A 25,000-nucleotide genomic window follows, 5' to 3' on the forward strand; every position below is an offset into this window, starting at 1 on the left:
ACTCTCTTTTTCACCCTATTCATATATATATATATGTGTGTGTATATGTATATATTATATATATTATCCATCTACCTGTCATTACATACATGTGTATGAGTGTACATATGCATTTATATATATGTATATATATATATATATATATATATATATATATATATACGTACACACACACATACACACACACATAGGCACACACACACAGACACACACAAATACTCACACGCAGTATGAGTTGTCAGAATTCATGTTTCAGCATTCTTAATACAAAGTACCGTAAATATATATTTATATAAAAGTATATGTTTACAAGCTTCGACTTGGGAAACTAGATTCTATATTCTCTTCGAAAAATATTGCTGAAAAAATCTGCATATTGCATATACATGCATACATACATACATACATACATACATGCATGTATATATATTTGTATGCAGGAGTGGCTGTGTGGTAAGTAGCTTGCTTACCAACCACATAGTTCTGGGTTCAGTCCCACTGCGTGGCACCTTGGGCAAGTGTATTCTACTATAGCCTCGGGCCGACCAAAAGCCTTGTGAGTGGATTTGCTAGACGGAAACTGAATGAATCCCATCGTATATATATATATATATATATATATATATATATATATATATATATATATATGTCTGTGTGTGTATATGTTTGTGTGTCTGTGTTTGTCCCCGCTAACATCACTCGACAACCGATGCTGGTGTGATTACGTCCCCGTAACTTAGCGGTTCGGCAAAAAGAGCCCGATAGAATAAGTACTAGGCTTACAAAGAATAAGTCCTGGGGTCAATTTGTTCGACTAAAGGCGGTGCTCCAACATGGCCGCAGTCAAATGACTGAAAGAAGTAAAAGAGTGTATATACATACATACATACATACATACATACATACACCACCCCCAAAACCATCACCCCACCACCACCACCAGCGTCCCACTATAGGAAGAAACGAATGAATGGTGAAGTTGTTCCGTTTAAAGAGATTGCCATGGACAAGTGAAGGTTATCAGAATTTTAAACATAACACACAATTACGCCTCTTTCCTTTCCTCTTCATCGTGCAATGTTTATATTGTGTATATGATGTAACACTGGAAACTGAGCGTGCTTATATTTGTTTATATGTAGGAGTTTTGCGGGGTAAGAATGCACATACATACATACATACATACATACCTATCTATCTATCTATCTATCTATCTATCTATCTATCTATCTATCTATCTATCTATCTATCTATTTCTGTATCTATCTATATATGTATATATATATGTATATATATATATATATATATATATATATATATATATATATATATATATATGCATATATATATATATATATATATATATATATATATATATATATATATATATATATATATATATATATATATATATATATATATATATATATATATATATATATGTATATATATATAAGAATTTAAGGATTGGAGAAAACGCATGTTATAATTGCATACTTTGCTACATTGTTTTCTATTAACCCATTTATTCTATCAGAAGAATTTTTATTCATTAAGATAGAAGAAATACACATAATTATATATATATATATATATATATATATATATATATATATATATATATATATATATATATATATATATATATATACTTTATTTAAAAGCAGCAGAAATATAACAAAAAAACCGTTACTGTGAGTTTCACGTTCCCGTTCATCGGACAGTTTTGTTAGAAATGGAGGATGGTATTTGAGTACTCTTTTTTCCACCTTGTTGCACATTTCATGTGCTTACTCCGGTATATATATATATATATATATATATATATATATATATATATGCATATATATATACATATATATATATATACACACATATATATCTGTGTATATATACATACATATATATATATGTACACACACATATATATATATATATATATATATATATATATATACACACACACATATATATCTGTGTGTGTACATATCTATCTATCTATCTATCTATCTATCTATCTATCTATCTATCTATCTATCTATTTTTCCACCTTGTTGCACATTTCATGTGCTTACTCCGGTATATATATATATATATATGCATATATATATACATATATATATATACTCACATATATATCTGTCTATATATACATACATATATATATACACACACACACACATATATATATATATATATATATATATATATATATATACACACATATATATCTGTGTGTGTACATATCTATCTATCTATCTATCTATCTATCTAATCTATTCATTTATCTGTCTATGGACGGACGGTAGACACATCGGCTCCCATGTAAGTTGCATTTTTCACCTCTTAAAAGACCTATTTTGTTTTAAAATTTTGTATAAGTTGTGTATAACACAAAATACTTCGTGAACATATATTTTTCAAATCGGAAATAACTCTATTTAGAGCCTTATTTCCAAAAATTCAAACATATCTTCCTCGTTCCTAGCCATATTCTTTAAAACGAATATGGCTAAGGTTTTCAACGAGGCCGACTTCCCGCTCCTAATGCCAGAGGCGAAAACACTTAATGCCGTTCCGCATGAACGCAGACAAGTGATGAAGAAGAGCAATGATTCTGAGTCAACTGCTGCTGCCTCAACCACCACCACTACCACCATCACGTGTACAAACTCTGCTGCTACAGCAGTCTTGCCTGCCACCGTCACCAGTGACAACAACAACAACAACGACAAAGACAACAACAACAACAGCAACAACAACGACAACGACACAAATGTCCTTGCTAACACGACCACTGCTACTACCAGTGACAATAACAACAGCAACAACAACAGGACACCGACCTTCAACACCAACACCACCACTACTTCGACAAACTCTGCCGCCACTACCACCACCTTTGAACCTGGCAGTACCAACACCACTGTCAATACCACCATCAACAACTACAAGACGAACAAGATAAACAACACCACAAACGCCACAAACAACATATCTGCCAGCATCACAAAAACAAATTTTGCCGATGCAACGAAAGAAAAAAGAACAATATTAACATTCACCCAAAAACAAATCAATGACACAAAATCCCTTCTCACGAAAGAAGGTGACACTGTACAAATACACATACTAAAAGCAATTATTGAAAATACAAACAAGAAGCACATATCATACAGACTTATCAACAAGAAAACGAAGCGACCGGAGAATTTCTCCACCCAAAAAATTGAGATTTGTCTCAAACCGATATGGCCCTTTCAAAGTCATGTTACTTGGGGACGAAAATTTGCCACGGTCCTAGTACGCTTTAAGAGCGAACAGTTAGCGAAGGAATTTTCAACACTCTCTCTCCACACAGATGACTTGGTGATGATACCGAGTTATCTTGGACAGAGAGTGACGAAGGTGACAGTAAAGAATGTCCCTTCACAAGTGGAAACACAGTGGATAGTAGGTTCTATATGCCTCGAAATGGAGGAGGCAAATATATTAGAAATTGCTACTGCAGAGGAGAAAAACTGGGAAGGGGGAAAAAAAGTCGAAGTCCTCCTCCACATCACTGAAGAGGAGTGCCAAAAGATCCCCACACACATCCAACTGGCAAAGGACCACAAGTTATATGTAGTGGTGGAAGGAAGGCGGCCACGTTGTTATGTATGCGGCAGCGAGGCACACCTCAAGGACAGTTGCCCAACCGCCGCCAACCAAAAAAAGCAACAAGGGCAACCACCAAAACCCGGAAAAAAAACCCTACTACCAACACCACCATCAACAATCAAAACAAGAGAAACACAAGCAACACTGGCAACTGAGAAGACAACAGCATCTGCAAAAACAACAAGTGAGGAAGCAGGGGAAAAGAAAGAAAATTCCAAGACTGTTTCCCCCTCCCCCACATCACACACACCTCACACAAATAACAAGCCATCAGCACCAACAAAAACAGCAACACAACCACTCACACAAGCACACACAGACGCTCACAATTTGCCCCTACCCCCTTCCGATTCCTCAGAACCTTCGTCGGAAGATGAAAGTAATGAGGAATGGCAAATAGCCCAGAAAGGAAGGAGGAAGAGGAGCAAGAAAAGAAAAGCAAACACAAACAAAGCAGGGAGATACACAACTCCCGAAAACACTCCAGACACCAACACAAGCACACACAACTACAACACAAGCAACAAAACCCCAAAAGCAAGTACACACACAATGCTCACTGCCATCAACACAAAAAACTCAGAGTTGATGGAATACATCAACACAAAAACAAACATAACAAACGAAGACATAAAAACCAGCAACCACCCATACACAACACCGCCAGAACACATCAAAATACTACACATAACACCAACCCTGCACCACACACTCAAATCTATTTTTCCAAAGGCAGTTAGCAAAATACCTGGCGAAAAAACTGTATAGTGATCTCCTCGAAGAAAACCCGAAGGAGGAGACACAAAAACTCTCAAACGGTAAGTGACTCTCTTTATAAAACTTTAACACTCAAATCAAAATGATGCTCAAGATTGGTTGTGTAAATGCGCGTGGCTTGGGGTCCCCTTGGAAACAAGGGTACCTCCTAAATGACATAAAGTCACATAAACTAGAAATCATAGCCATAAGCGAGACCAGACTCCATGATCCGCGGGCCCTATCGTCCATGTTTGGCAGACAGTTTAACATTTATTTTTCTCCCTGTCTGCCGAGAATGGGCGGTAGTGGCACGGCGGTACTCTTTCGCAAGAGTCTGGATCTCGAAGTAAAGACAGTATTCATAGACCCGGAGGGTAGATTGGTTGTTCTGGATGTCGATGGCAGCGATGGGTGTGCTTTTCGACTCATATCAGTATACGCACCACCTTTAACAGGTAGGCCGGATTTCTTTCGACGTCTAGAAGTATTCCTAGGAACGTCTCGTCCTTTACTTTTAGTGGGAGATTGGAATGCTACCTTGGACACGCATCTAGACTATGTGGGCAGAGATAGGAATAGACGGGGATGCAAATGCCTCAAAGACCTGCTCAGACGCTTTCACCTGTCTGACAGGTACCGACTCGATTACCCGAATGCGCCAATGTGGACATGGACAAACCGCATCGGGTCGTCGAGATCGTATCTAGATAGAATACTGTGTAGGAGAGTAGATAGAGATAGCATAGGGTGTCCACAATTTCACATAGTCAGCTACACGGATCACAAACTTGTGACGTGTACGCTAGACTTAGATAAGACACATAGGCAGGGCTCCGGTTACTGGAAACTAAACGCGTCTTTCCCGTCGAGACCAGTTTTCAGAGACCGGATTAGCACGTTAGTAAAGAGGGCTTTGACAGGAGCCATCATCAATAACAAATGGTGGTTTGCCCTCAAGAGAGCAATAAAAGCAGAAGCGGTTAGGTATAGCAAAGCACTAGCCATAGACAGAAACAGAGTAGAGGGTGAACTAGTTAAGAAGCTAGAAGAGGCAATTAGAAGTGGCATCGCATCCGACGTTTTGGCGGCGAGGTTGGCCCTTGACCAACACTTCAACGCCAAACACGAAGGGTGCGTTGTCAGGGCTAGGATGCGTGCTCTAAGAAACGAAGGTGTTGGAGCCGCACGAGAGGCCCGAGTGGCGGAGGCGCAACAGGGCAACAAAGCCACCATTCGGTCTCTGGTGGACGAACAGGGGCGCGAACTGCTCGAGCCAAGCAAAATGTGTGAGGCCTTTCAGCGGCACTTTGCTCGACTGTTTGGGACGAATGGCGAGCGAGAACGCAGGGTGGACTTCAGTGCCTACCTGCACAGCCTGCCACGACTCTCGGCAAGAGAGGCGGAGTGCTGCGAAGGTGCCATCACGGCGGCGGAAGTGAGGGACGCGATGGCGGGATGCTCGAGGGACAAATCTCCGGGTTTGGATGGTCTGCCCTACGAGCTTTACAACTGTAAGCCAGACTTGTTTGGAGACGTCTTGGTGGCGGTGTACTGCAACTGGCAGCAAAACGGGAGCATTCCCGGTTTTGTGAGTCGAGAAGCCGTAACGCTGCTGAAGAAAGATCCAAACAAGGGGGACGTCATAGATAACTTTAGGCCCATCACTCTGCTCAATGCAGACTTGAAAATTTTGGCCAAGGTGTTAGCCAAGCGGTTGGCGCTTGTCATCGAGAAACTGATCGGCAAGGCGCAAACGTGCGCGGTGCCGGGCAGGAGCATCCATGACAACCTCCATCTGATGCGCTACATCATAGAGAGGGTAGTTAAGGAACCTGACATGGGTGGGGCCCTGATCAATTTAGATCAATCGAAAGCTTTCGATAGGGTAGACCATCAATACTTGGAGGCTGTCCTCATAGCAGCCGGCTTCGGTCCCATTTTCCGCGGCTGGATGGCTGCCTTGTACAGAGGCATCCGTTCGGTAGTTCGCGTCAATGGGCATCTATCAAGACCCTTCGACATTGCACGTTCGGTCCGTCAGGGATGCCCCCTCTCGTCGCTTCTGTACGTGTTGACTCTCGAGCCACTACTGCGGAAGCTGGCGACGCTGAGGGGCATCCCGCGAGAGTTGGGATGCGGGACGAGCGTGTCGGCATACGCGGACGACGTCACCGTCATAGTGTCTAGCCAAAAGCACATCGAGCTTGTCGGCGAGACACTGAGAGACTACGAAGCGGTAACGGGAGCGAAAATCAACCGGGATAAGTCAGTGGGCTTGCGGCTCGGCACCTGGAGAAGCAACCCCATGCCGTCAAGTAGCGCCTCCGTCGTGGGACGTTGGACTGACGGTCCGGTTGAGATGCTCGGGGTCTGGTTTGGTCCAGACCTCCAAACGGAGAAGAACTGGGACGAGATAACGAGAAGGGTGGCCACTCTAGCCCGGCAATGGGCCGAGAGGAAGCTTTCCCTGAAAGGTCGGGCGGAGGTGGCGAACACGTACATCGCGTCCATCATCTACTACCGCCTGACCGTCGTTCCTTGTCCCGACCCTACCATCACCAAACTGGAGCGCATCCTCTTCCGCTTCTTGTGGAAAGGAAGCGTTCCGATGGTTAGGCGATCCGTTTGCTGCCAACACCCGTTAAAAGGAGGACTGGGCATGCCGTGGTTGATGATGCGCAGACACGCGCTGAGACTGCGACATCTCCGGCTCTACGTAGACAGCGGTGAACAGGTGTGGTCACCGTTTGTGCGGCGCGCTTTCCCGCAGCTCGTCTCCATGACCGAACTGCAGTCATGGATCAAGAAGAGGCCGAGGAAGGGCGAATGGCACCGCGAGTGTCGCGCTGCTCTTCGGCAACTCCAACAACCCGGGTCAACCTTGAGCGACTGCATCACAACTAACGCATTCTATAGTGGATTAGTGGAGGGAAGGTACGACGACGATCTCGGGGCGAACCTGGGCGTCGACGAGGAATACCTGACCCGCCTGTTTAAGACGACCTTCGGGCCGGGACCTATGGACAACTTCCAGAGATCCCTGGCCTGGCAGTGCTATCGAGAAGCACTACCCGTTCGGGATAAGCTCTACAGGCATGGCTCGAGAAACACGGGGCCGACCTGTCCGAGATGCCGGCAGAGCGACGAAACCGTTCTGCACGCACTCGTACAGTGTCCCACCATTTCCGAGCTGTGGGCTTACGTCGAACAACTGCTATCGCGTGTGGGACGAGTCGGTCTATCAGCCGAGTCTATCGTGAATATTGTCGCGCCTCCTTCCTTTAAACGGGAAGGAAGAGCTATTTTCATCGTACTTGTGGCTATGGCGAAAGAATGTGTATGGTGGACGCGTCTGAAAGGTCTAGAGACAAAGACTTTCCTCTCTGGGCAATCTCTCATCAACTTCTTCAAGTATCACCTGAAGAGGAAGTTGAGAGTAGAAAGGGAAGTCTTGTCTAGTGAATGCTTCAAAAAAAGATGGGTGAATGTAGCAAGGATGGCACGTGTGAACGACGGAGCCATCTTGAGCATAACCCTATGAACAAGAAAAAAAAAAAAAAAACAAAAAGGCAAAAGAGAGTCACTTACTGTTATAGTTTCTTCAATGAGAATATTGACCAAGATTACCGTGGTCTTTTCCGTGGGCTTTTCCTTCCACGGCTAAACCTAAACTGTCCTCCCCTCTTTTTACACGAGAACATTACTGTGTGATACACGATCCCTATTGATCGGCCTTTCCTTTTCTTTTTTTTTCGATCCCTTTTGATCGAACTGCCCCTTTTTCCCTTCCTACGATCCCTTTTGATCGACACCACCAATTTTTTTTTTTTTTTTTTTTTTCCTTCCTTCCCCCTCCCAAAAAGAAAAGCTCTACATTGTATTTGTCCCATCTTCGTTGAGCCCTGTGTGGCTAATAAAAGAAATGTATCTATCTATCTATCTATCTATCTATCTGTCTGTCTGAGTTTATATGTATGTGTACATATATATATGCTTATACGTGCACGTGTTTATATACTTATACATATACACATATACATATATGTTCAAGCATTTGTATGCTTATGTATACCCAAACGACGAGTAATAACCTTTAAAAAAAACGGTCCTAGGGTGGATTGTTCGACTAAAAAGGTGATTGCTCAGCATGGCCGCAGTCCAGTCACTGAAACAAAGAATAAATAAAGATAAAAGACGGAACTATATAAACATACATTCACATTTTGAAACTGCTTCTCCTCGACTTATGACCTATGCGACTTACGACCATCCGCAATTATGACCACCAAAAATAGGAAATGAAATTAATAAATAAATCGATTTTCGGACGTTGGGCAGCTGCGCGTACGATAACTGTTGCAGCATCTCTCGGACCCAGGCATCCACTGTCTGTCACTGTCTCTCAGTTGCATCAGTTGCATGAATGAAAATAGTTTTGAAAAATATACATCCGACATACGAACTCGGTCGTAAGTCGAGGAGAAGGTGTATTAAGATTTATGTATATAAACAAATCTTGTCAAAATTATTTTTTCACACTATGTGTATTTATTTATGATACTCTATATTTATATATTACAATGTCTGTGTATTTGTTTGGGGCGTATCCACAACAGAACTGAGACGCCGGTTTCTTTTTGGTATCTTACAGACCTTTTTTTTTAAACACAATTTATCTTTTTATGATTTCCTATCGAACAGAGATTACGCACGAAGCTCCATTTGTCGAGACTCCCGTTACATAAGAGAGAAACGAGGCCGAAGGTGCTTAAATGTACGGAGGTTAAAATGGCTGATTTGTACATTTTATGTGGGAAATTTGGACGCAACCGCTTCTTTTTCCTTCGTGTTTATTTGGGTTGTGCTTCTGCTGTCTCTGTAAGGTTTGGCAGAGATCATGAACGGTAGAATATTGTTGACAACATCGCTTGACAACCGATGCTGGTGTGTTTACGTCCTCGTAACATAGCAGTTCGGCAAAAGAGACTGATAGAATAAGTATTAAGCTTACAAAGAATAAGTCCTAGGGTCCATTTTCTCGACAAAAGGCGGTGCTCCAGTATGGCCGAAGTCAAATGATTGAAACAAGTAAAAGAGTAAAAGAGCATATACATAATTTAAATATAGGATAAAATCTTTATAAGAATTTATCAAGTAGTTAGCGTGAAAAACCTCATAAGATATATATATATATATATATATAGAAAAAATTTTTAATTAAGGTACTCGGAAACCTGTATGTTTGTGTACAAACATCCAGGTTTCTGAGTACCTTAATTAAAATTTTTTTCTATATAATTTCTGTACATCACCTCCAAACCTTCAATATATATATATATATATATATATATATATATATATATATATATATATATATATATATATATATATATATAGATAAGTATATAAGTATATATATCTATATCTATCTATTTATTTATATATATATAAATAATACATATATATATACACACACACACACATATATATATATATATATATATATATATATATATATATATATAATGGTACTGCTGCGCAGGCGATGCACTGACGGATGCTCATGTAGCTTCACAGCGAGGTATGAGGAAATGTAATACGTTTGAAATGACAGATTGCGAAGCACTGCCACCACTACCTCCGCCACCACAACAACCACCACTACCATAGCCATGCAACCACCACCACCACCAACAACAACAACACCAACACAAACGCTACATAAACATAACATTTATATGTTGACACATGTTGACATGGTGAGACGACTAAAAAGCGAACAGTTGTTTATTTCGTACTGTGGAGGTGATTATAGTTGGGGTTGTTGTTGTTGTTGTTGTTGTGGTTGCTGTTGGCGGTGGTGGCGGTGGTGGTGGTATTCGCGGCGTCATCCTCGTCGTAATCGATGGTTTTGGCGATGGCAATGTTGATGGCGATGGTGATGGTGGTATTTATGGTGACGATGGCAACAGTGGTTTTCGGAGGTGGTGGTAATGGCGGTGAAAACGATGATGATGTTTGTGGTAGTAGTGGTGGTAGTGGTGGCTGCGGTAGTGATGTCGACAATGCTGATGTTGTTGTTGTTATTATTCTTGCTTCTGTTGTTGTTGTTGTTGTTGTTGTTGTTGTTGTTGTTGTTGTTGTTGTTGTTGTTGTTGTTGTTGTTGGTGGTGGTGGTGGTAGTGAGGTTCGTAACGGAAGCAGCGGCACCCTTGACGGTGGGGATAGTAGCGAAGGTGTTGTTATTGTTATTGTTGTTGATGGTGGTGGTGGTGGTGGTGTTGGTGTTGGTGGTGGTGGTGGTGGCCGTCATCGTCGTCGTCCTAGCGATGGAAGTGTTTATGGTTAGGTCATGGTAGTGGTTTCGGGGGAGGGAATGATTGTGAGGTGGAAATTGCGGTTTACGGCGGTTTACATGCACAGGCGTGGCAACAGCGTGTTTGTTATGTTGTGATGTTGGATGCCGGATAGTGGATGCTGGCATGATGATGGAGGTGAGGAGGAGGAGGGGAGAAGGAGGAGGAAAGAAGGAATGGTGTCAACAGATGGTTCCTTCACCCTTGTAACACTGAAACAATTGCAGTGAACAGCAACAGCAATCATGGCGGATTTTGTTGTTGTTGTTGTTGTTGTTACTGTTGTCGTTCTTCGTTTTCTTCCCTTCCTATTCTAGTCTGTTCCTTCTTCTTCTTCTTCTTCTTCTTCTTCTTCTTCTTCTTCTTCTTCTTCTTCTTCTTCTTCTTCTTCTTCTTCTTCTTCTTCTTCTTCTTCTTCTTCGTTTTCGTCGTCGTCGTCGTCGTTGTCTTTCTCATCATTATCATTTCCACGACGACCACGACGACCACGACCACCACCACCACCACCACCAACAACAACAACAACATTAGCTTTCACTTCGACAATTGCTTAATTTATTGCTGTAAGTGGTCTTTGATAAACATTCGGCTGGTAAATTGTTTTTATCTGTTAAGTAGTATGGGTGTCTTGAGCACTTTCTCGTCAACTTTGAAGTGACTACCATTGAAAATTAAGTGAATTGATGGAGTTTGAAGGGCCTGAGTATCATATTTTCCAGAACAAATTCATGTTGTCAATCCATTTATCTGTAAATATATCTCTTCACAGTTTCTATATTGATTTTACAGATAAAAGGCTCGATATCACCTGTCCATTCTAGTTTCCTTTCTTTTATACAACATGTAACATGTGCAGAGTCTAGTTTTTTTCGTAAATGGACTTTTCTCAACTGATCAATGGACCAATTGAGTAAATCTATGAGTAACGTACCTATAATGGCTACTGGAAACAGTTGTAAGCCAAATTTTCTCTAATAAAGGAAAAATATGTAATTTCTATTATTTATACCTTGTCATATATATATATATATATGTCATTATCATATATATATGATAATGACTGGAATTGCGTTTGAACCCGCTGGCCAATAACTGGTGAAGAATTTGGTGACCTTCTGTGTGTTTTTTGTTCGCTTGTGTATTTAATATATGTTCGTTTGTTTATTTACTAAACGTTATTTTTTTTACAATTATATATGTGGGTAGGTCATATTTTCCGTTTGTTGTCTTTTTATCTAATCCTTAAAAAAATAATATATACATACATATATATATATATATATATATATATATATATATATATAACATTTTCATCTTATTATCAGAGAATGTGTGATAATCAGAATGTAACACTACAAAGCTTTATACTTTAAATATATTCCTCTTATTATCATCAAAGAATGTATATATGCATTTTAATACTCAAACTGTTTTTTAACATTTTCTATTATTCTCAAAGACTTTTGATAATCTTTTTCTAAAAAGTGAAACCGGTTAAGTAAATAAATATCTTTAAAATAAGTGCATTTTCAAACCTTCTTTCATATATATATATATATATATATATATAGGGAGAGATAGAGAAAGAGAGAGATGGGAAGAGAGGGAGGAGGAGGCGGAGTGACGTTGTTATTGTCTGGAAAGGAACAAAGAAAAAGATGGAAAATGAAAAAATGAAAAAATGAAAACAAACAGATTATGAATGGAGATGGAGATAAGTCAGAGAAAGGGAGCCGTAGGCGATTCCATTGGCCTATCTAGGGGAGCGATATAAATAGTATGTCCCTTTAAATAGGCTGGAGCCTGCTGTGAGAGAAGTGGGTAGAGAGAAACTGATAAGCAGATATAATTGTGATGGGTCTCGTAATTGATGCTTTAAAAATAAGGTTGATTGCTGCCGTATGGCGGCGGATGCTCTGAAATGTTTGGATGTAGGTAAGAAGGCCAACGGAGCGTGGCGGGCGTACGCAACGCTGTTTCGATTTCGGTTTGAAGCTCTATTATTTATTTTGTTTTTATTTTCGTGCCTTTTCAATTATCTCGGAAGATTATTTTGGATGAAAAGTAAAAAGAAAAGTAAATAAGTAAATAAGTGAATAAATGATAAATAAGCATCCAAGTTCAATTAAAGGTTTAATTACAAATGTTTCATATCAGTACCGGCCCCCTCTCTCTCTCTCTCTCTCTCTTTCTCTTGCTCTTTCTCTCTCTCTCTCCATCTTTTTCTCTCTCCATCTTTCTCTCTCTCTCTCCATACACTTTCGCTTTCCAGCCTATACATACATACATATATGCATGTATATATATTATACATATATACATATATACACACACACACACATATATATATATATATATATATATATATATATATATATATATATATATATATATAGGATATACATAATATTCTTCATGTGCACACGTTTCCATCCCGTCATGCAAACAGTCCCTACATCCTGAATGTTAATAAGACTTTACAACATGATGTTTCAATTTACGATAAAGTCTCCAGTCGCCATTACTCTCACCAAGTCGAAATAGAAATCTGTTGGTAGCCATGTGGCCCAGTGCGAAGATAGGAGAGGCCATAAGGTCGTTCTTTTATTTTGACAATGATAAAAGAAATCCTGCAATGTGTACAAAGCGTAACTATGTTAACATGCGTACATATGCATAGGCATTTACTCAGGCTGGGTTAGGGTTTATTGTGCAGTATTGTTTGTTCTTTGTGTTGGGGGTAACCGTGTGGGTCTGTTGTGGTGCTGACTGCACACTTTTCAGTGTCTGTGACAATCCTTTTCTCTCTCTCTCTCTGTGTATGTGTGTGTATGTGTGTGTGTATGTGTGTGTGTGTGTGTGTGTGTGAGTAGGGGCTGTTATGGTTGTGTCTTGAGAAGTTTACTTCCCAACCACATGCTAACCGGGTACAGTCCCACTGCGTGGAACTTTGGGTAAGGGTTTTCTTCTATAGTGGTAGTGGATTTGGTAGACAGAAACTGAAAGAAGCCTCTTATATATATATATATATATATATACATACTTACATACATACATACATATACATATATATATATATATATATATATATATATATATATATATATATATATATATATATATATATATATATATATATATATATATATATATATATATATATATGGGACTGCATCCGGTAGCATATGGTTGGGAAGTAAACTTCTTATGACACAACCATAACTGCGCCTACACACACACACACACACACATATACATACATACATATATATATATATATATATATATATATAAAACAAATAATAAATGAGTATATGCATATATACGTACAGGTATGTGCATACCTACGTCTACCTGTATATATAGGTGCATATCTGGGTACAGGACATTGCAAACAAAACGTAGACAAGAAAATAATAATAACCAGAGTACAGAAAACACACAGGTCACATAGAGAACATTTTCCTTCATCAGCTACCCCCGTTTTAACACCGGCGTTTCGAAGAATATATATATATATATATATATATATATACATATATGCGACGGACTTCTTTCAGTTTCCGTCTACCAAATCCACTCACCATTGCTTGGTCGGCTCGAGGCTATAGTAGAAGACACTTGCCCAAGTTACCACGCAGTGGGACTGAACCCGGAACCATGTGGTTCGTAAGCAAGATACTTACCACACAGCCACTCCTATATTCATGAATATATGCAAGCATGTACATTCATGAATGTGAAGGCGTATTGCCTAGGAGTTAGGGTGTTGCCATCATTGATTGTAAGATTGTTGTTTCTGTTCTTGGACAGGATGATCCTTTGTGTTCTTGAGCAAAATACTTCATTCCACGTTGCTCCAGTCCGTTCAGTAATCCTGCGACGGACCAGCGTTGAGTCTAGGGCTGGAGTAATATATAAGCCACAAAATCCGGGAAACCAACCTTATGAGCCGAGGACCCGAGAAGGACCTATGATCTTTTTGACAAGCATAGATACATACAAATATACATACATAGATATTCATTCGATTACCTACACATATTCGTATATAAACACACACATACCTGTTTATATAATACATACATACATACATACATACATACGTATATACATACATGCATATATACATACATGCATACATACATACATACATAATACATACATACATACGTATATACATACATGCATACATACATACATACGTATATACATACATACATGCATACATACATACATACATACATACATACGTATATACATACATATATACATACATGCATACGTACATACATACATACATACATAGATACATACATACATATTCTTACATTCATTTACATACGTTTGACGTGTGTGAGTTAATATATAAACGCTGCAGCTAGTTAAGTATGTCCCAAAAATGTTATCTCGTCATCAAGTCACGTATTTATAACTTGTTATATTCCAGCTTCTACCAGTCTCTCAGCGTGCGGCACACACACACACACACACACACACACACACACACACACACACACACACACACACACACACACACACACACACACACACACACACTCAGATGCAGCACACAGATTAAGCTACATTCGAGAAAAACCTTGCTGTAACCACTTGACCTTGTAGAAATAGCGGCCAAATCTCTCTCAATCAATATTTTATTGTCTCAGTCCATGCCAAATTGGATAATATGATATGGTATGCATTATATTTAAATACGCAACTACGCGCATGCTCACACACACCCACCATATGTGCGCACATTTACAAATATATACACACATACATAAATCAGTTGCAGGATTCGTTAGAATCTAGGTATATCGGTATATCAACATATAGAGCGCCAGGATTGGCCGGTTTCTGAGCTTGCATTACGTTGAGGCAACACTATATATATATATATATATATATATATATATATATATATATATATATATATATATATATATATATATATATATATATGTGTGTGTGTGTGTGTGTGTATATATACATAAGCATATTTCACGTCGATGCTCCAGCATGGTCGCAGTCAAATGCCTGAAACAAGTAAAAGAATACCAAAGCACAAAGTTTGCCTGTCTGTTTTCCTGGCCTTTGATTAAGATGATAAAAATTACAAATAAAATAGTCATTTTTTCCCTTTTAAGAAAAAAAACAACTCAAGTTGAAAATGTCGATTTACTGCCAGATGAGCAAAGAATATTGCTCAGAAATAACGACGTTATATATGGCTGTCAATGAACAACATTGACAGAATTCTTTTCATTGTGCATCAATGATGACTTTGCAAAAACATTACTTTATGCTGAAGTACCCGTGTATTTCACTTGAAACAGTAGTAACAAAGAATGGCGAAGAAGAAAGTGAGGAAAATAAGGTGAAGGTCATTTGACCGTTTTCAAGGAAGAAACACTTGGTCGTGTTTATGTTGTCACACCAAAGGCAGGAGAACTGTATTATCTATGAATTTTATTACATGAAGTTCGAAATAGTATTTTTCCTTGCCCGCCGTGCATCGATACATTTTCTACATAGAGTGACCCAAGGGGTCACGGGTACATTTAGCATATATATATATATACGACTGAGGAAAGAAAACTCCGAATGATCCGTCCTTGTTTTCTTTGTATCGTTTATCTGGATGTTTTGTTGTCCCTTTCTTGTATCACCTAAATGTCTGGATGTTTTGCGTTCTTGTCCCATTTTGTATACACACACACACACACACACACACACACACACACACACACACACACACACACACACACACACACACATATATACATACATACACTCATACATAGGCACATACATGCATGGCTATACTTATGCATACCCATATACAGACAGACAGACAGACATGCATACATACATACATACAGACAGACAGACAGACATGCATACATACATACATACAGACAGACAAACAGACAGACATGCATACATACATACGTACGTACAGAGATGCATATGTTTATTTTGAGGAAGCATCTGTGGGAAGGAAGTTGGGGCGCGAAAATAAAAAGAGGAAATTCTCAAAGAAGGTGTGTCAGGAATAGACAAAATAAGGTACAGCAAAAATAAAGAAAAAAAAAACTAAAAAAGCAGAATAAAAAAAAAAAAACAAACGAAGAAACATTCTAACGCCCCCACCAAACCCTTCTCCGATTTCTCCACGAAAAACTAAAGTAAAAAAAAATATGAAGAAAAAGAAGCGTAAAAAGAACAACAACAGCAAAAACAACAGCGTCCACAACATCAATGAATAATAAAAATGATATTTTCGGCGCGAGATTATGTGAACATGAGTGAGGGGTTTCGTGGCTCAGTGGTTAGGGCATTCGGCTCGCGATCGTAAGGAAGTGTGTTCGATTCCCGGCGATGCGTTTTGTCCTTGAGCAAGACACTTTATTTCACGTTGCTCCAGTGCACTCCAGCTGGCAAAAATGTGTAGTACCTGTATTTCAAAGGGGCCGGCCCTGTCACGCTATGTGTCACGCTCAGTCTCCCTGGGAGCTACGTTAGGGGTACACGTGTCTGTGGAGTGCTCAGCCACTTGCACGTTAATTTCATGAGCAGGCTGTTCCGTTGATCGGATCAGCTGAGACCCTCCTCGTCGTAACCGACGGAGTGCTCCTTTATGTGAACATGAAGAATATCTTTATCAAACACTTGTGTACAACAGTGGTCCTCAAACATTACTTTGCTGGTGGACCCCTTGAATTCTAATTTTGCCTTACTGGACCCTCGTAGCCATTCAAAGTTTTTTAAAAAAATTCTATCATAGGCGTGGCTGCATGGTAAGTAGCTTGCTTCCCAACCACATGGTTCCGGGCAAATGTCTTCTACTATAGCTGCAGGCCGACCAAAGCTTTGTGAATGGACTTAGTAGACTTGAACTGAAAAAATCCCGTCGTATACAAATATATATGTGTTTGTGTGTGTGTCTTTGTGTCTGTGTTTGTTCCCCGCTTCCCAACCAGTGTTGGTGTGTTTACGTCCTCATAGCCTAACGATTCGGTAGAATAAATACCAGGCTCTAAAAGACTAAAATTTAGCATCACAGTCGATTTTACTCAATTAAAATTCAAGGCGGTGCCCCAGTACGATCGCAATCTAACGACAGAAACCAGCAAAGGGCATATATTACCATTCATTTCATATTACGTGAAAGTGCATCGGGTACTCCATAAATTACCCCGTGCTAAACCTACCCCAGCTCTTAAGAACTCTTATATCCTTGTAAAAACATGTGCTTCACATTGAAGCAACGTAGTTTACTAAATTACAGTATGTACATAATTACAGTCTTTGCAGGCCGCCGTCCCTCGGGACATATTTTACGTGCAAACAGATGTTGTGGCTTTGATCTCGCTTTTTTTTCTATCAACCTAGTTTTGGTCTTGTTTTTTGACTTTCTGCGTATTGCCTGAAGTATATATTTTAAACGTTATGTAATTATATATCTATATATCATCATATATGTATATATATATATATATATATATATATATATATATATATATATATATATATATGTGTGTGTGTGTGTGTGTGTGTGTGTGTGTGTGTGTGTGTGTGTGTGTGTGTGTGTGTGTGTGTGTGTATGTATGTATGTATGTATGTATGTATGCACTGCTGTGTGTTAGGAACTTGTTTGCGAAGGAAGAAAATATCTGTATATGTATAAATATATGTAGGTATATATAAATACATGTCTACACACACACACACACACACACACACACATATACACGGAAGTATTATATGTATTTAAAGGATCAAACCAGCAGGATGTTTATATATACACTAGATAATATTGTACTTCACATAGCGCTTTAGTAGGCATACATATGTATTTTAATTTGCGTTATTAGAGGTTTCTTTATTTCAGCACTTTGGTGGTGGGTGGGGTGTAAGTCGATTACATCCATCCCAGTGTTGAACTGGTACTTTATTTTATTGATTACTAAAGATTGAAAGGCAAGTTGACCCCTGAGGCATTTGACCTTAAAACGTAAAACGGACGAAATACCGAAAAGCATTTTTGCCGGCGAAACCTTTCTATTATAGACAAATGACTTGACATTTTCGGTGAAGTGTGTAGTCGATTACATCAACTCCAGGGTTCAGCTGGTACTTATTATATCAACCCCGAAAAAAAAAAAATGATTAAGTCGACCTAGGTGGAATTTGAACTCAGAACCTACAGCCACAAGAGATGCCGCTCAGCATTTTATCTGACGCGTTTGCCATTCTGCGAGCTCGCTATCTCACATCGTAATATTAATGGCTATTGATTTTATGATCTACGGGAATTCCTGCAAGTGGTACTTACCTCGGAATTCGGTTGCCATAAGTGGGTGGCAGGTAGAATTTACGCCGATTCACAATTAAATTGGTCGCCATGATATCATCGGTAAATTCCCAGAAGTTCTTTAAATTTACTGCAATGAATTAAGTAGAAGCGCCTCATTCATTTGTTTGTTTGTTCTCCCAAGAAAGACAACGAAACACACCTGCGATCTATCAGCTATTATTTTAGATGATGTGTCTACTAGGTTATGTCTGCTCGTCTCCTTCTCTGTGCACATACATACATACATTGTTGTTGGCACTCCGTCGCTTACGACGACGATGGTTCCAGTTGATCCGATCAACGGAACAGCCTGCTCGTAATATTAACGTGCAAGTGGCTGAGCACTCCACAGACACGTGTACGCTTAACGTAGTTCTCGGGGATATTCAGCGTGACACAGTGTGACAAGGCTGACCCTTTGAATTACAGGCACAACAGAAACAGGAAGTAAGAGTGAGAGAAAGTTGTGGTGGAAGAGTACAGCAGGGTTCGCCACCATCCCCTGCCGGAGCCTCGTGGAGCTTTAGGTGTTTTCGCTCAATAAACACTCACAACGCCCGGTCTGGGAATCGAAACCGTGATCCTATGACCGCGAGTCCGCTGCCCTAACCACTGGACCATTGCGCCTCCACACATACATACATACTACAGATTCAAGCCATCAATGGAACTGTAAAGATATGTAAAACTTTCCAAAAATTTAGCACATAAATTACATATGCATGCATCTAGACATAAAAACGCATCCATAAAACAAACATACAAATCTGCGCATACACTAACACCAAATACTGCACACACACACACATATGCACAAATACCTAGATGACGTTGATAAAAGTTCCAATGAAGGAGCCTTGAATCTATGTTAGAGTCCGGCTCTTTCTCTATGGACAAGAAATACAGAAATGAAACTGATTGATAACATACATACATAGACGCACATACGCAAACACAAAATACAATTATATCAAATACCATACAACAAATTCTTGACTTATTAATATTATCTCCACCTCCAGAGGATGCATCAAAATTACCAAATGGCACTGAAGACCAACTCCACTTGGGAAGGGAGGATAACGTCAGGAATAAAGAATTTTACAAAACTGACATGCCACTAAGGAAAAAGACAGTTTTATTGTCTGGAGATAAAAAGGACAGTGGTGGACACGTGGTGGACACGTGCTCATAAACAGTACGACAATTGTGGACAATTGCCTTATCTGCAACATTTCGTCCAGCTTTACATTCTGAGTTCAAATTACGCCGAGATCGACTTGGCCATTCCTCACTTTCGGGGTCGGTTAAACAAGTACCAGTGGAACACTGGGGGTCGATGTAATCGATTTACCTCCTCCCACCCCCCCGAAATTGCTGGCCTTGTGCCAAAATTTGAAACGATAATTCTTCTTCTTCTTCTTCTTCTTCTTCTTCTTCTTCTTCTTCTCCTCCTCCTCCTCCTCCCCACCACCACCAGCACCATCATCATCATCATCATCATCATCATCATCATCATCATCATCATTATTTTTATTATTTATTCTTGTTTTTTTTCTTCCAGGAATGTCTTTACCACTGACGCAAGTTTTCTTTCTAATCGTGATTTTGACGGCATTGACCATTGTGGAAAATGTGTCTGCCAGAAGGAGACGTGAGCTGCCTTATTATCTCGCTAAGAAAAATAGGGAGTATGTATATCTCTTTTTTTCCCTCGTGCATGTCTTCCATAGATATGTGTGTGTGTGTGTGTGTGTGTGTGTGTGTGTGTGTGTGTGTGTGTGTGTGTGTAAATATATATATATACATACATAAATATATATGTATACATACATGTATATATATATATGTATATATATATATATATATATATATATATATATATATATATATATATATATATATATATATATATATATATATATATATAATGTACTGATCCGTGATAGAAAATTCAACAGAAAAGTACTCCATCTGGTGAGAGATAAATATTATTTATTTAAAGGTCACAATACATATCTTTAAATGTTGAGAAATACTCAAACATATTCGTCAGTCACAAACCACATATCATAAAGAACTAAAAAGAAATTGAATAATGGAAGAAATTCGAAAAAAAAAAAAAACTGAGAAGGTAGTGTATAGAAAACGCAGAAAGTAAAAAGACGGAAAACGAAAATAAAACCTAAAAAATAAAAAGGTAAAAGAGCTATCTTTTGGAGACCTTAAGTTATGAGGCTGGAAAGCTATCGACAAACCAGTCTGGAATAGGCGGAATTTTCCAGTTGTTTAAAATATATTTATACATGTGCATACATCAACTGAAAATTTCTGATCTAGAGTTCAGTAAAGAGCTAGGGATCTTAGATATTAACAGGATCTGCGCCCTTTCCGCTAAACAAAGCCTACGTGCATGTATGCATGCATGTATGTATGCATGTATGTATGCATGTATGTATGTATGTATGTATGTATGCATGCATGTATGCATGTATGTATGTATGTATGTATGTATGCATGTATGTATGTACATATATGCATGTGTGTGTATATATATATGCATATATTTATACACATATATATATACATATGTATGCAAAATTGGTTCTTTTACATATGATAGTTACTGATATTGTTGCAAATTATTAACAGTAATATCCTTATATATTTCTATGCATATATATATATATATATACATATATATATATATATGTATGTGTGTATGTATGTATATGTATGTATGTATATGTATGTATGTATATATGTATGTTTATATATTTATATATATATATATATATATATATATATATATATATATATATATATATATATATATATACACACATATATATATAAACATATAGGTATATGTATGTATACATAGGTATAGATATATGTGCACGCATAAACCCATATATGCTATATATATAAAGATATACAAATATACATACATACATACACACACACACACACATATATATATATATATATATATATATATATATATATATATATATAATATCTTACACAACGAAACAACATCTGTAGACACCCAAACACCAACATACAATGCGAAACAAACCTCACCATACAAAAAAATACATGTTATATGTAAAGACTCCTCCTATTTTGTAGCAATATGGATTAACCGAATGCGGCGTTTTTTGTTTGAGTTGTTTTTCCTGTTCCTTTCATCTTTCAATCCTCTGCCAGCTCCCATCACCTCTACCAAACAGTTTCCCACCTTTACCCACCTCTTCATACCACTCACCACCTCCTATGTGCTTCGTCAGTGTGCACATGTTTGTGTGTGTGTGCGTGTGTGTGTGTGTGATCGTGAGTGTGTGTGCGTGCGAGCTATATTTTTTGTGATTGTTCAAAGAAAGGGGAAAATATACAGTTAAAAGTAAAACACACCCAAAAAAAAGAACACAAGATAAATAAACAAACATAAACATAATGCATTGTTCCGCAGTTTGACAACGTGCCTTTCATTTACTCACTCCACCTCTCTATTTATACATACACATGTGAGAGTGTAAATATAAACACACATATTTATACATACATACATATATAAATATGTTTGTATATATATATATATATATATATATATATATATATATATATATGTATGTATGTATGTATATATATATATGTATATGTGTGTGTGTGTGTGTGTTGTCCTTTGTATGAATAACGTTTACCTCGCCCAACATACAGTGATATATTGAAACAATCAGACCTTTTATCTATTAGTTTCCATTTCTTTTTCGTTTTATATCTTTAGCGCTTCCGGATGTTCTAAAAAAAAAAAGAAGTTGCATAAGCCAAGAAAATAAAAACAGCTTTTATTATTATCATTATTATTATTATTATTATTATTATTATTATTATTATTATTATTATTATTATTATTATTATTATTTCTGTATATATGTATGTCTGCGCAAATGTAAGTACGGATATATATATATATATATATATATATATATATATATATATATATATATATATATATATATATATATATATATATATATATATATATATGCATATGTATCTATGTAAATATATGTGTATGTTTGTGCGTGTGTGTGTGTGTATTTCAAAATGACATCACTTCCGTCCCCTTTAAGTAAATAAATAAACCCTATGAGATGTACCCCGCTTCCCCTTCGCCTTTCGTTCCGGCTCTTCCACATCCACTATCCCACGCCACATTTATATATAAACATACATATATCTACACACACACACACACACACACACACACACACACACACACACACACACACACACACACACACACACACACACACACACAGACGCACTCAAAGACCGTAAACACCGAATGATCTCAGGAAACATCACTGCATCCATGCCGTAGCATCGTCTCGAAAAGCTTGGTCGATACGAATCGATCGCTGTACTTACTTTTTAAGCCTGGTGCATATCCTATCAGTCTCTTTTGCCGAACTGCTAATGCTATTGGTCGTAAACAAAACAACACCTGTTGTCAAGCGTTTTGGAGGCAAACACAAACGCAAAGAGATACACACATATACATCTATGCGGTTATGCACACACACACATACACACACACACAGATATACTTTCACAAGAATAATACATGCGTGCTTTTCAAAATATTTTGAGTAATCCTACAGTTTAATGTAAAAATCTTTTTATTGATAGAAAAAGAAACATTAATATAAATGCATATATATATATATATACATATATGCATGCGTACATACATACATACATACATACATACATACATACATATACACACACAATAAGGTTCTACGCAGCTCCCGTCAACAAAATTCACTGAAAGAGCACTAGTCGGGCCGGAGCTATAGTAGAAGACATTCGCCTAGGATGCCATACTGTAGGACAGAAGCATTGAACCCGGAGCCACATAGTTGCAGAGCTAGCTCCGTAACTACAAACCTACAGACATCCATATTAAAACAACAACAACAAGAGCAAAGTAAAAATATTACGTAACAATATGAAGGAGAAACAGGGCTCTGTTGGCCGCCTTCTAGTCATTGCTGTTAGTTTTGCTTTTAGCTACGCTGTTCTTTCAAAGCTCTGCGTTAGAATTGTATTTCAATCTCCGCCATGAAACACGTTTCTGTTTATTTGAGTTGGAGATTGAACATGAAAGTGTTGCTGTATAACAGCCCAGGCCAAAGTAAATAGATTAATAGGTGTCGTCTGCGTTTCATCCCAAATTTGATGTTTTTCGCACGATGACATTTTTTCTTCAGTATTTTTTCCCCCCTTTTTACGTCTTTTCTTCATGTCTTGAAAAAGTTGCTTAGTCGGCAAATTGGTTGTTTTTGTTGGAGTATTTTTTTATTAATCTGAAATTCCTAACGGACTTACTTGTACTAAATACACACACACACACACACACACACACACACACACACACACACACACACACACACACACACACACACACTCACACACACGCACTCACAAACACGTACACTATGATACAGAGTCACAGGTATATGCAAGCATACATATAGACAGGCATGGAGACACGCACATATGTATATATATATATATATATATGCGTATGCGTGTGTATGGATATAAAAATACATATTATCTATTACACACATATATTGTGTGCGTGTATGTGTGTATGCATGTGTGTTATAATGCATGTATTTTTATGGCTCTCCGAATAATATATATATTATGTATATTACATTATATATATATATATATATATATATATATATATTGTGTGTGTGTGTATGTGTGTATACACACACACTCGCTCACGCATGTCATATACATACATGGAAGTGGACACTTAATTAAAGCAGTATTT

The 25,000-nt window shown here is 38.1% G+C and overlaps 1 protein-coding gene across 3 annotated transcripts in view; it reads left to right on the forward strand.

Moving 5' to 3' along the window:
* Positions 1-25,000, forward strand: part of LOC106872532 (transforming growth factor-beta-induced protein ig-h3) — a 65,859-nt gene that overhangs the window by 18,493 nt on the left and 22,366 nt on the right. For all 3 annotated transcript variants that reach the window (XM_089343133.1, XM_089343132.1, XM_089343134.1), the window contains one exon: positions 20,705-20,831. In XM_089343133.1, coding sequence (XP_089199259.1) covers positions 20,707-20,831 — 125 coding nt within the window. In that variant the 5' untranslated portion in view covers positions 20,705-20,706. The remainder of the gene's footprint in view (positions 1-20,704; positions 20,832-25,000) is intronic.

The sequence above is a fragment of the Octopus bimaculoides genome, chromosome 27, assembly GCF_046866305.1.
Source record: "Octopus bimaculoides isolate indiv1 chromosome 27, ASM4686630v1, whole genome shotgun sequence".
In the NCBI taxonomy this organism is placed as follows: Eukaryota; Metazoa; Mollusca; class Cephalopoda; order Octopoda; family Octopodidae; genus Octopus; species Octopus bimaculoides.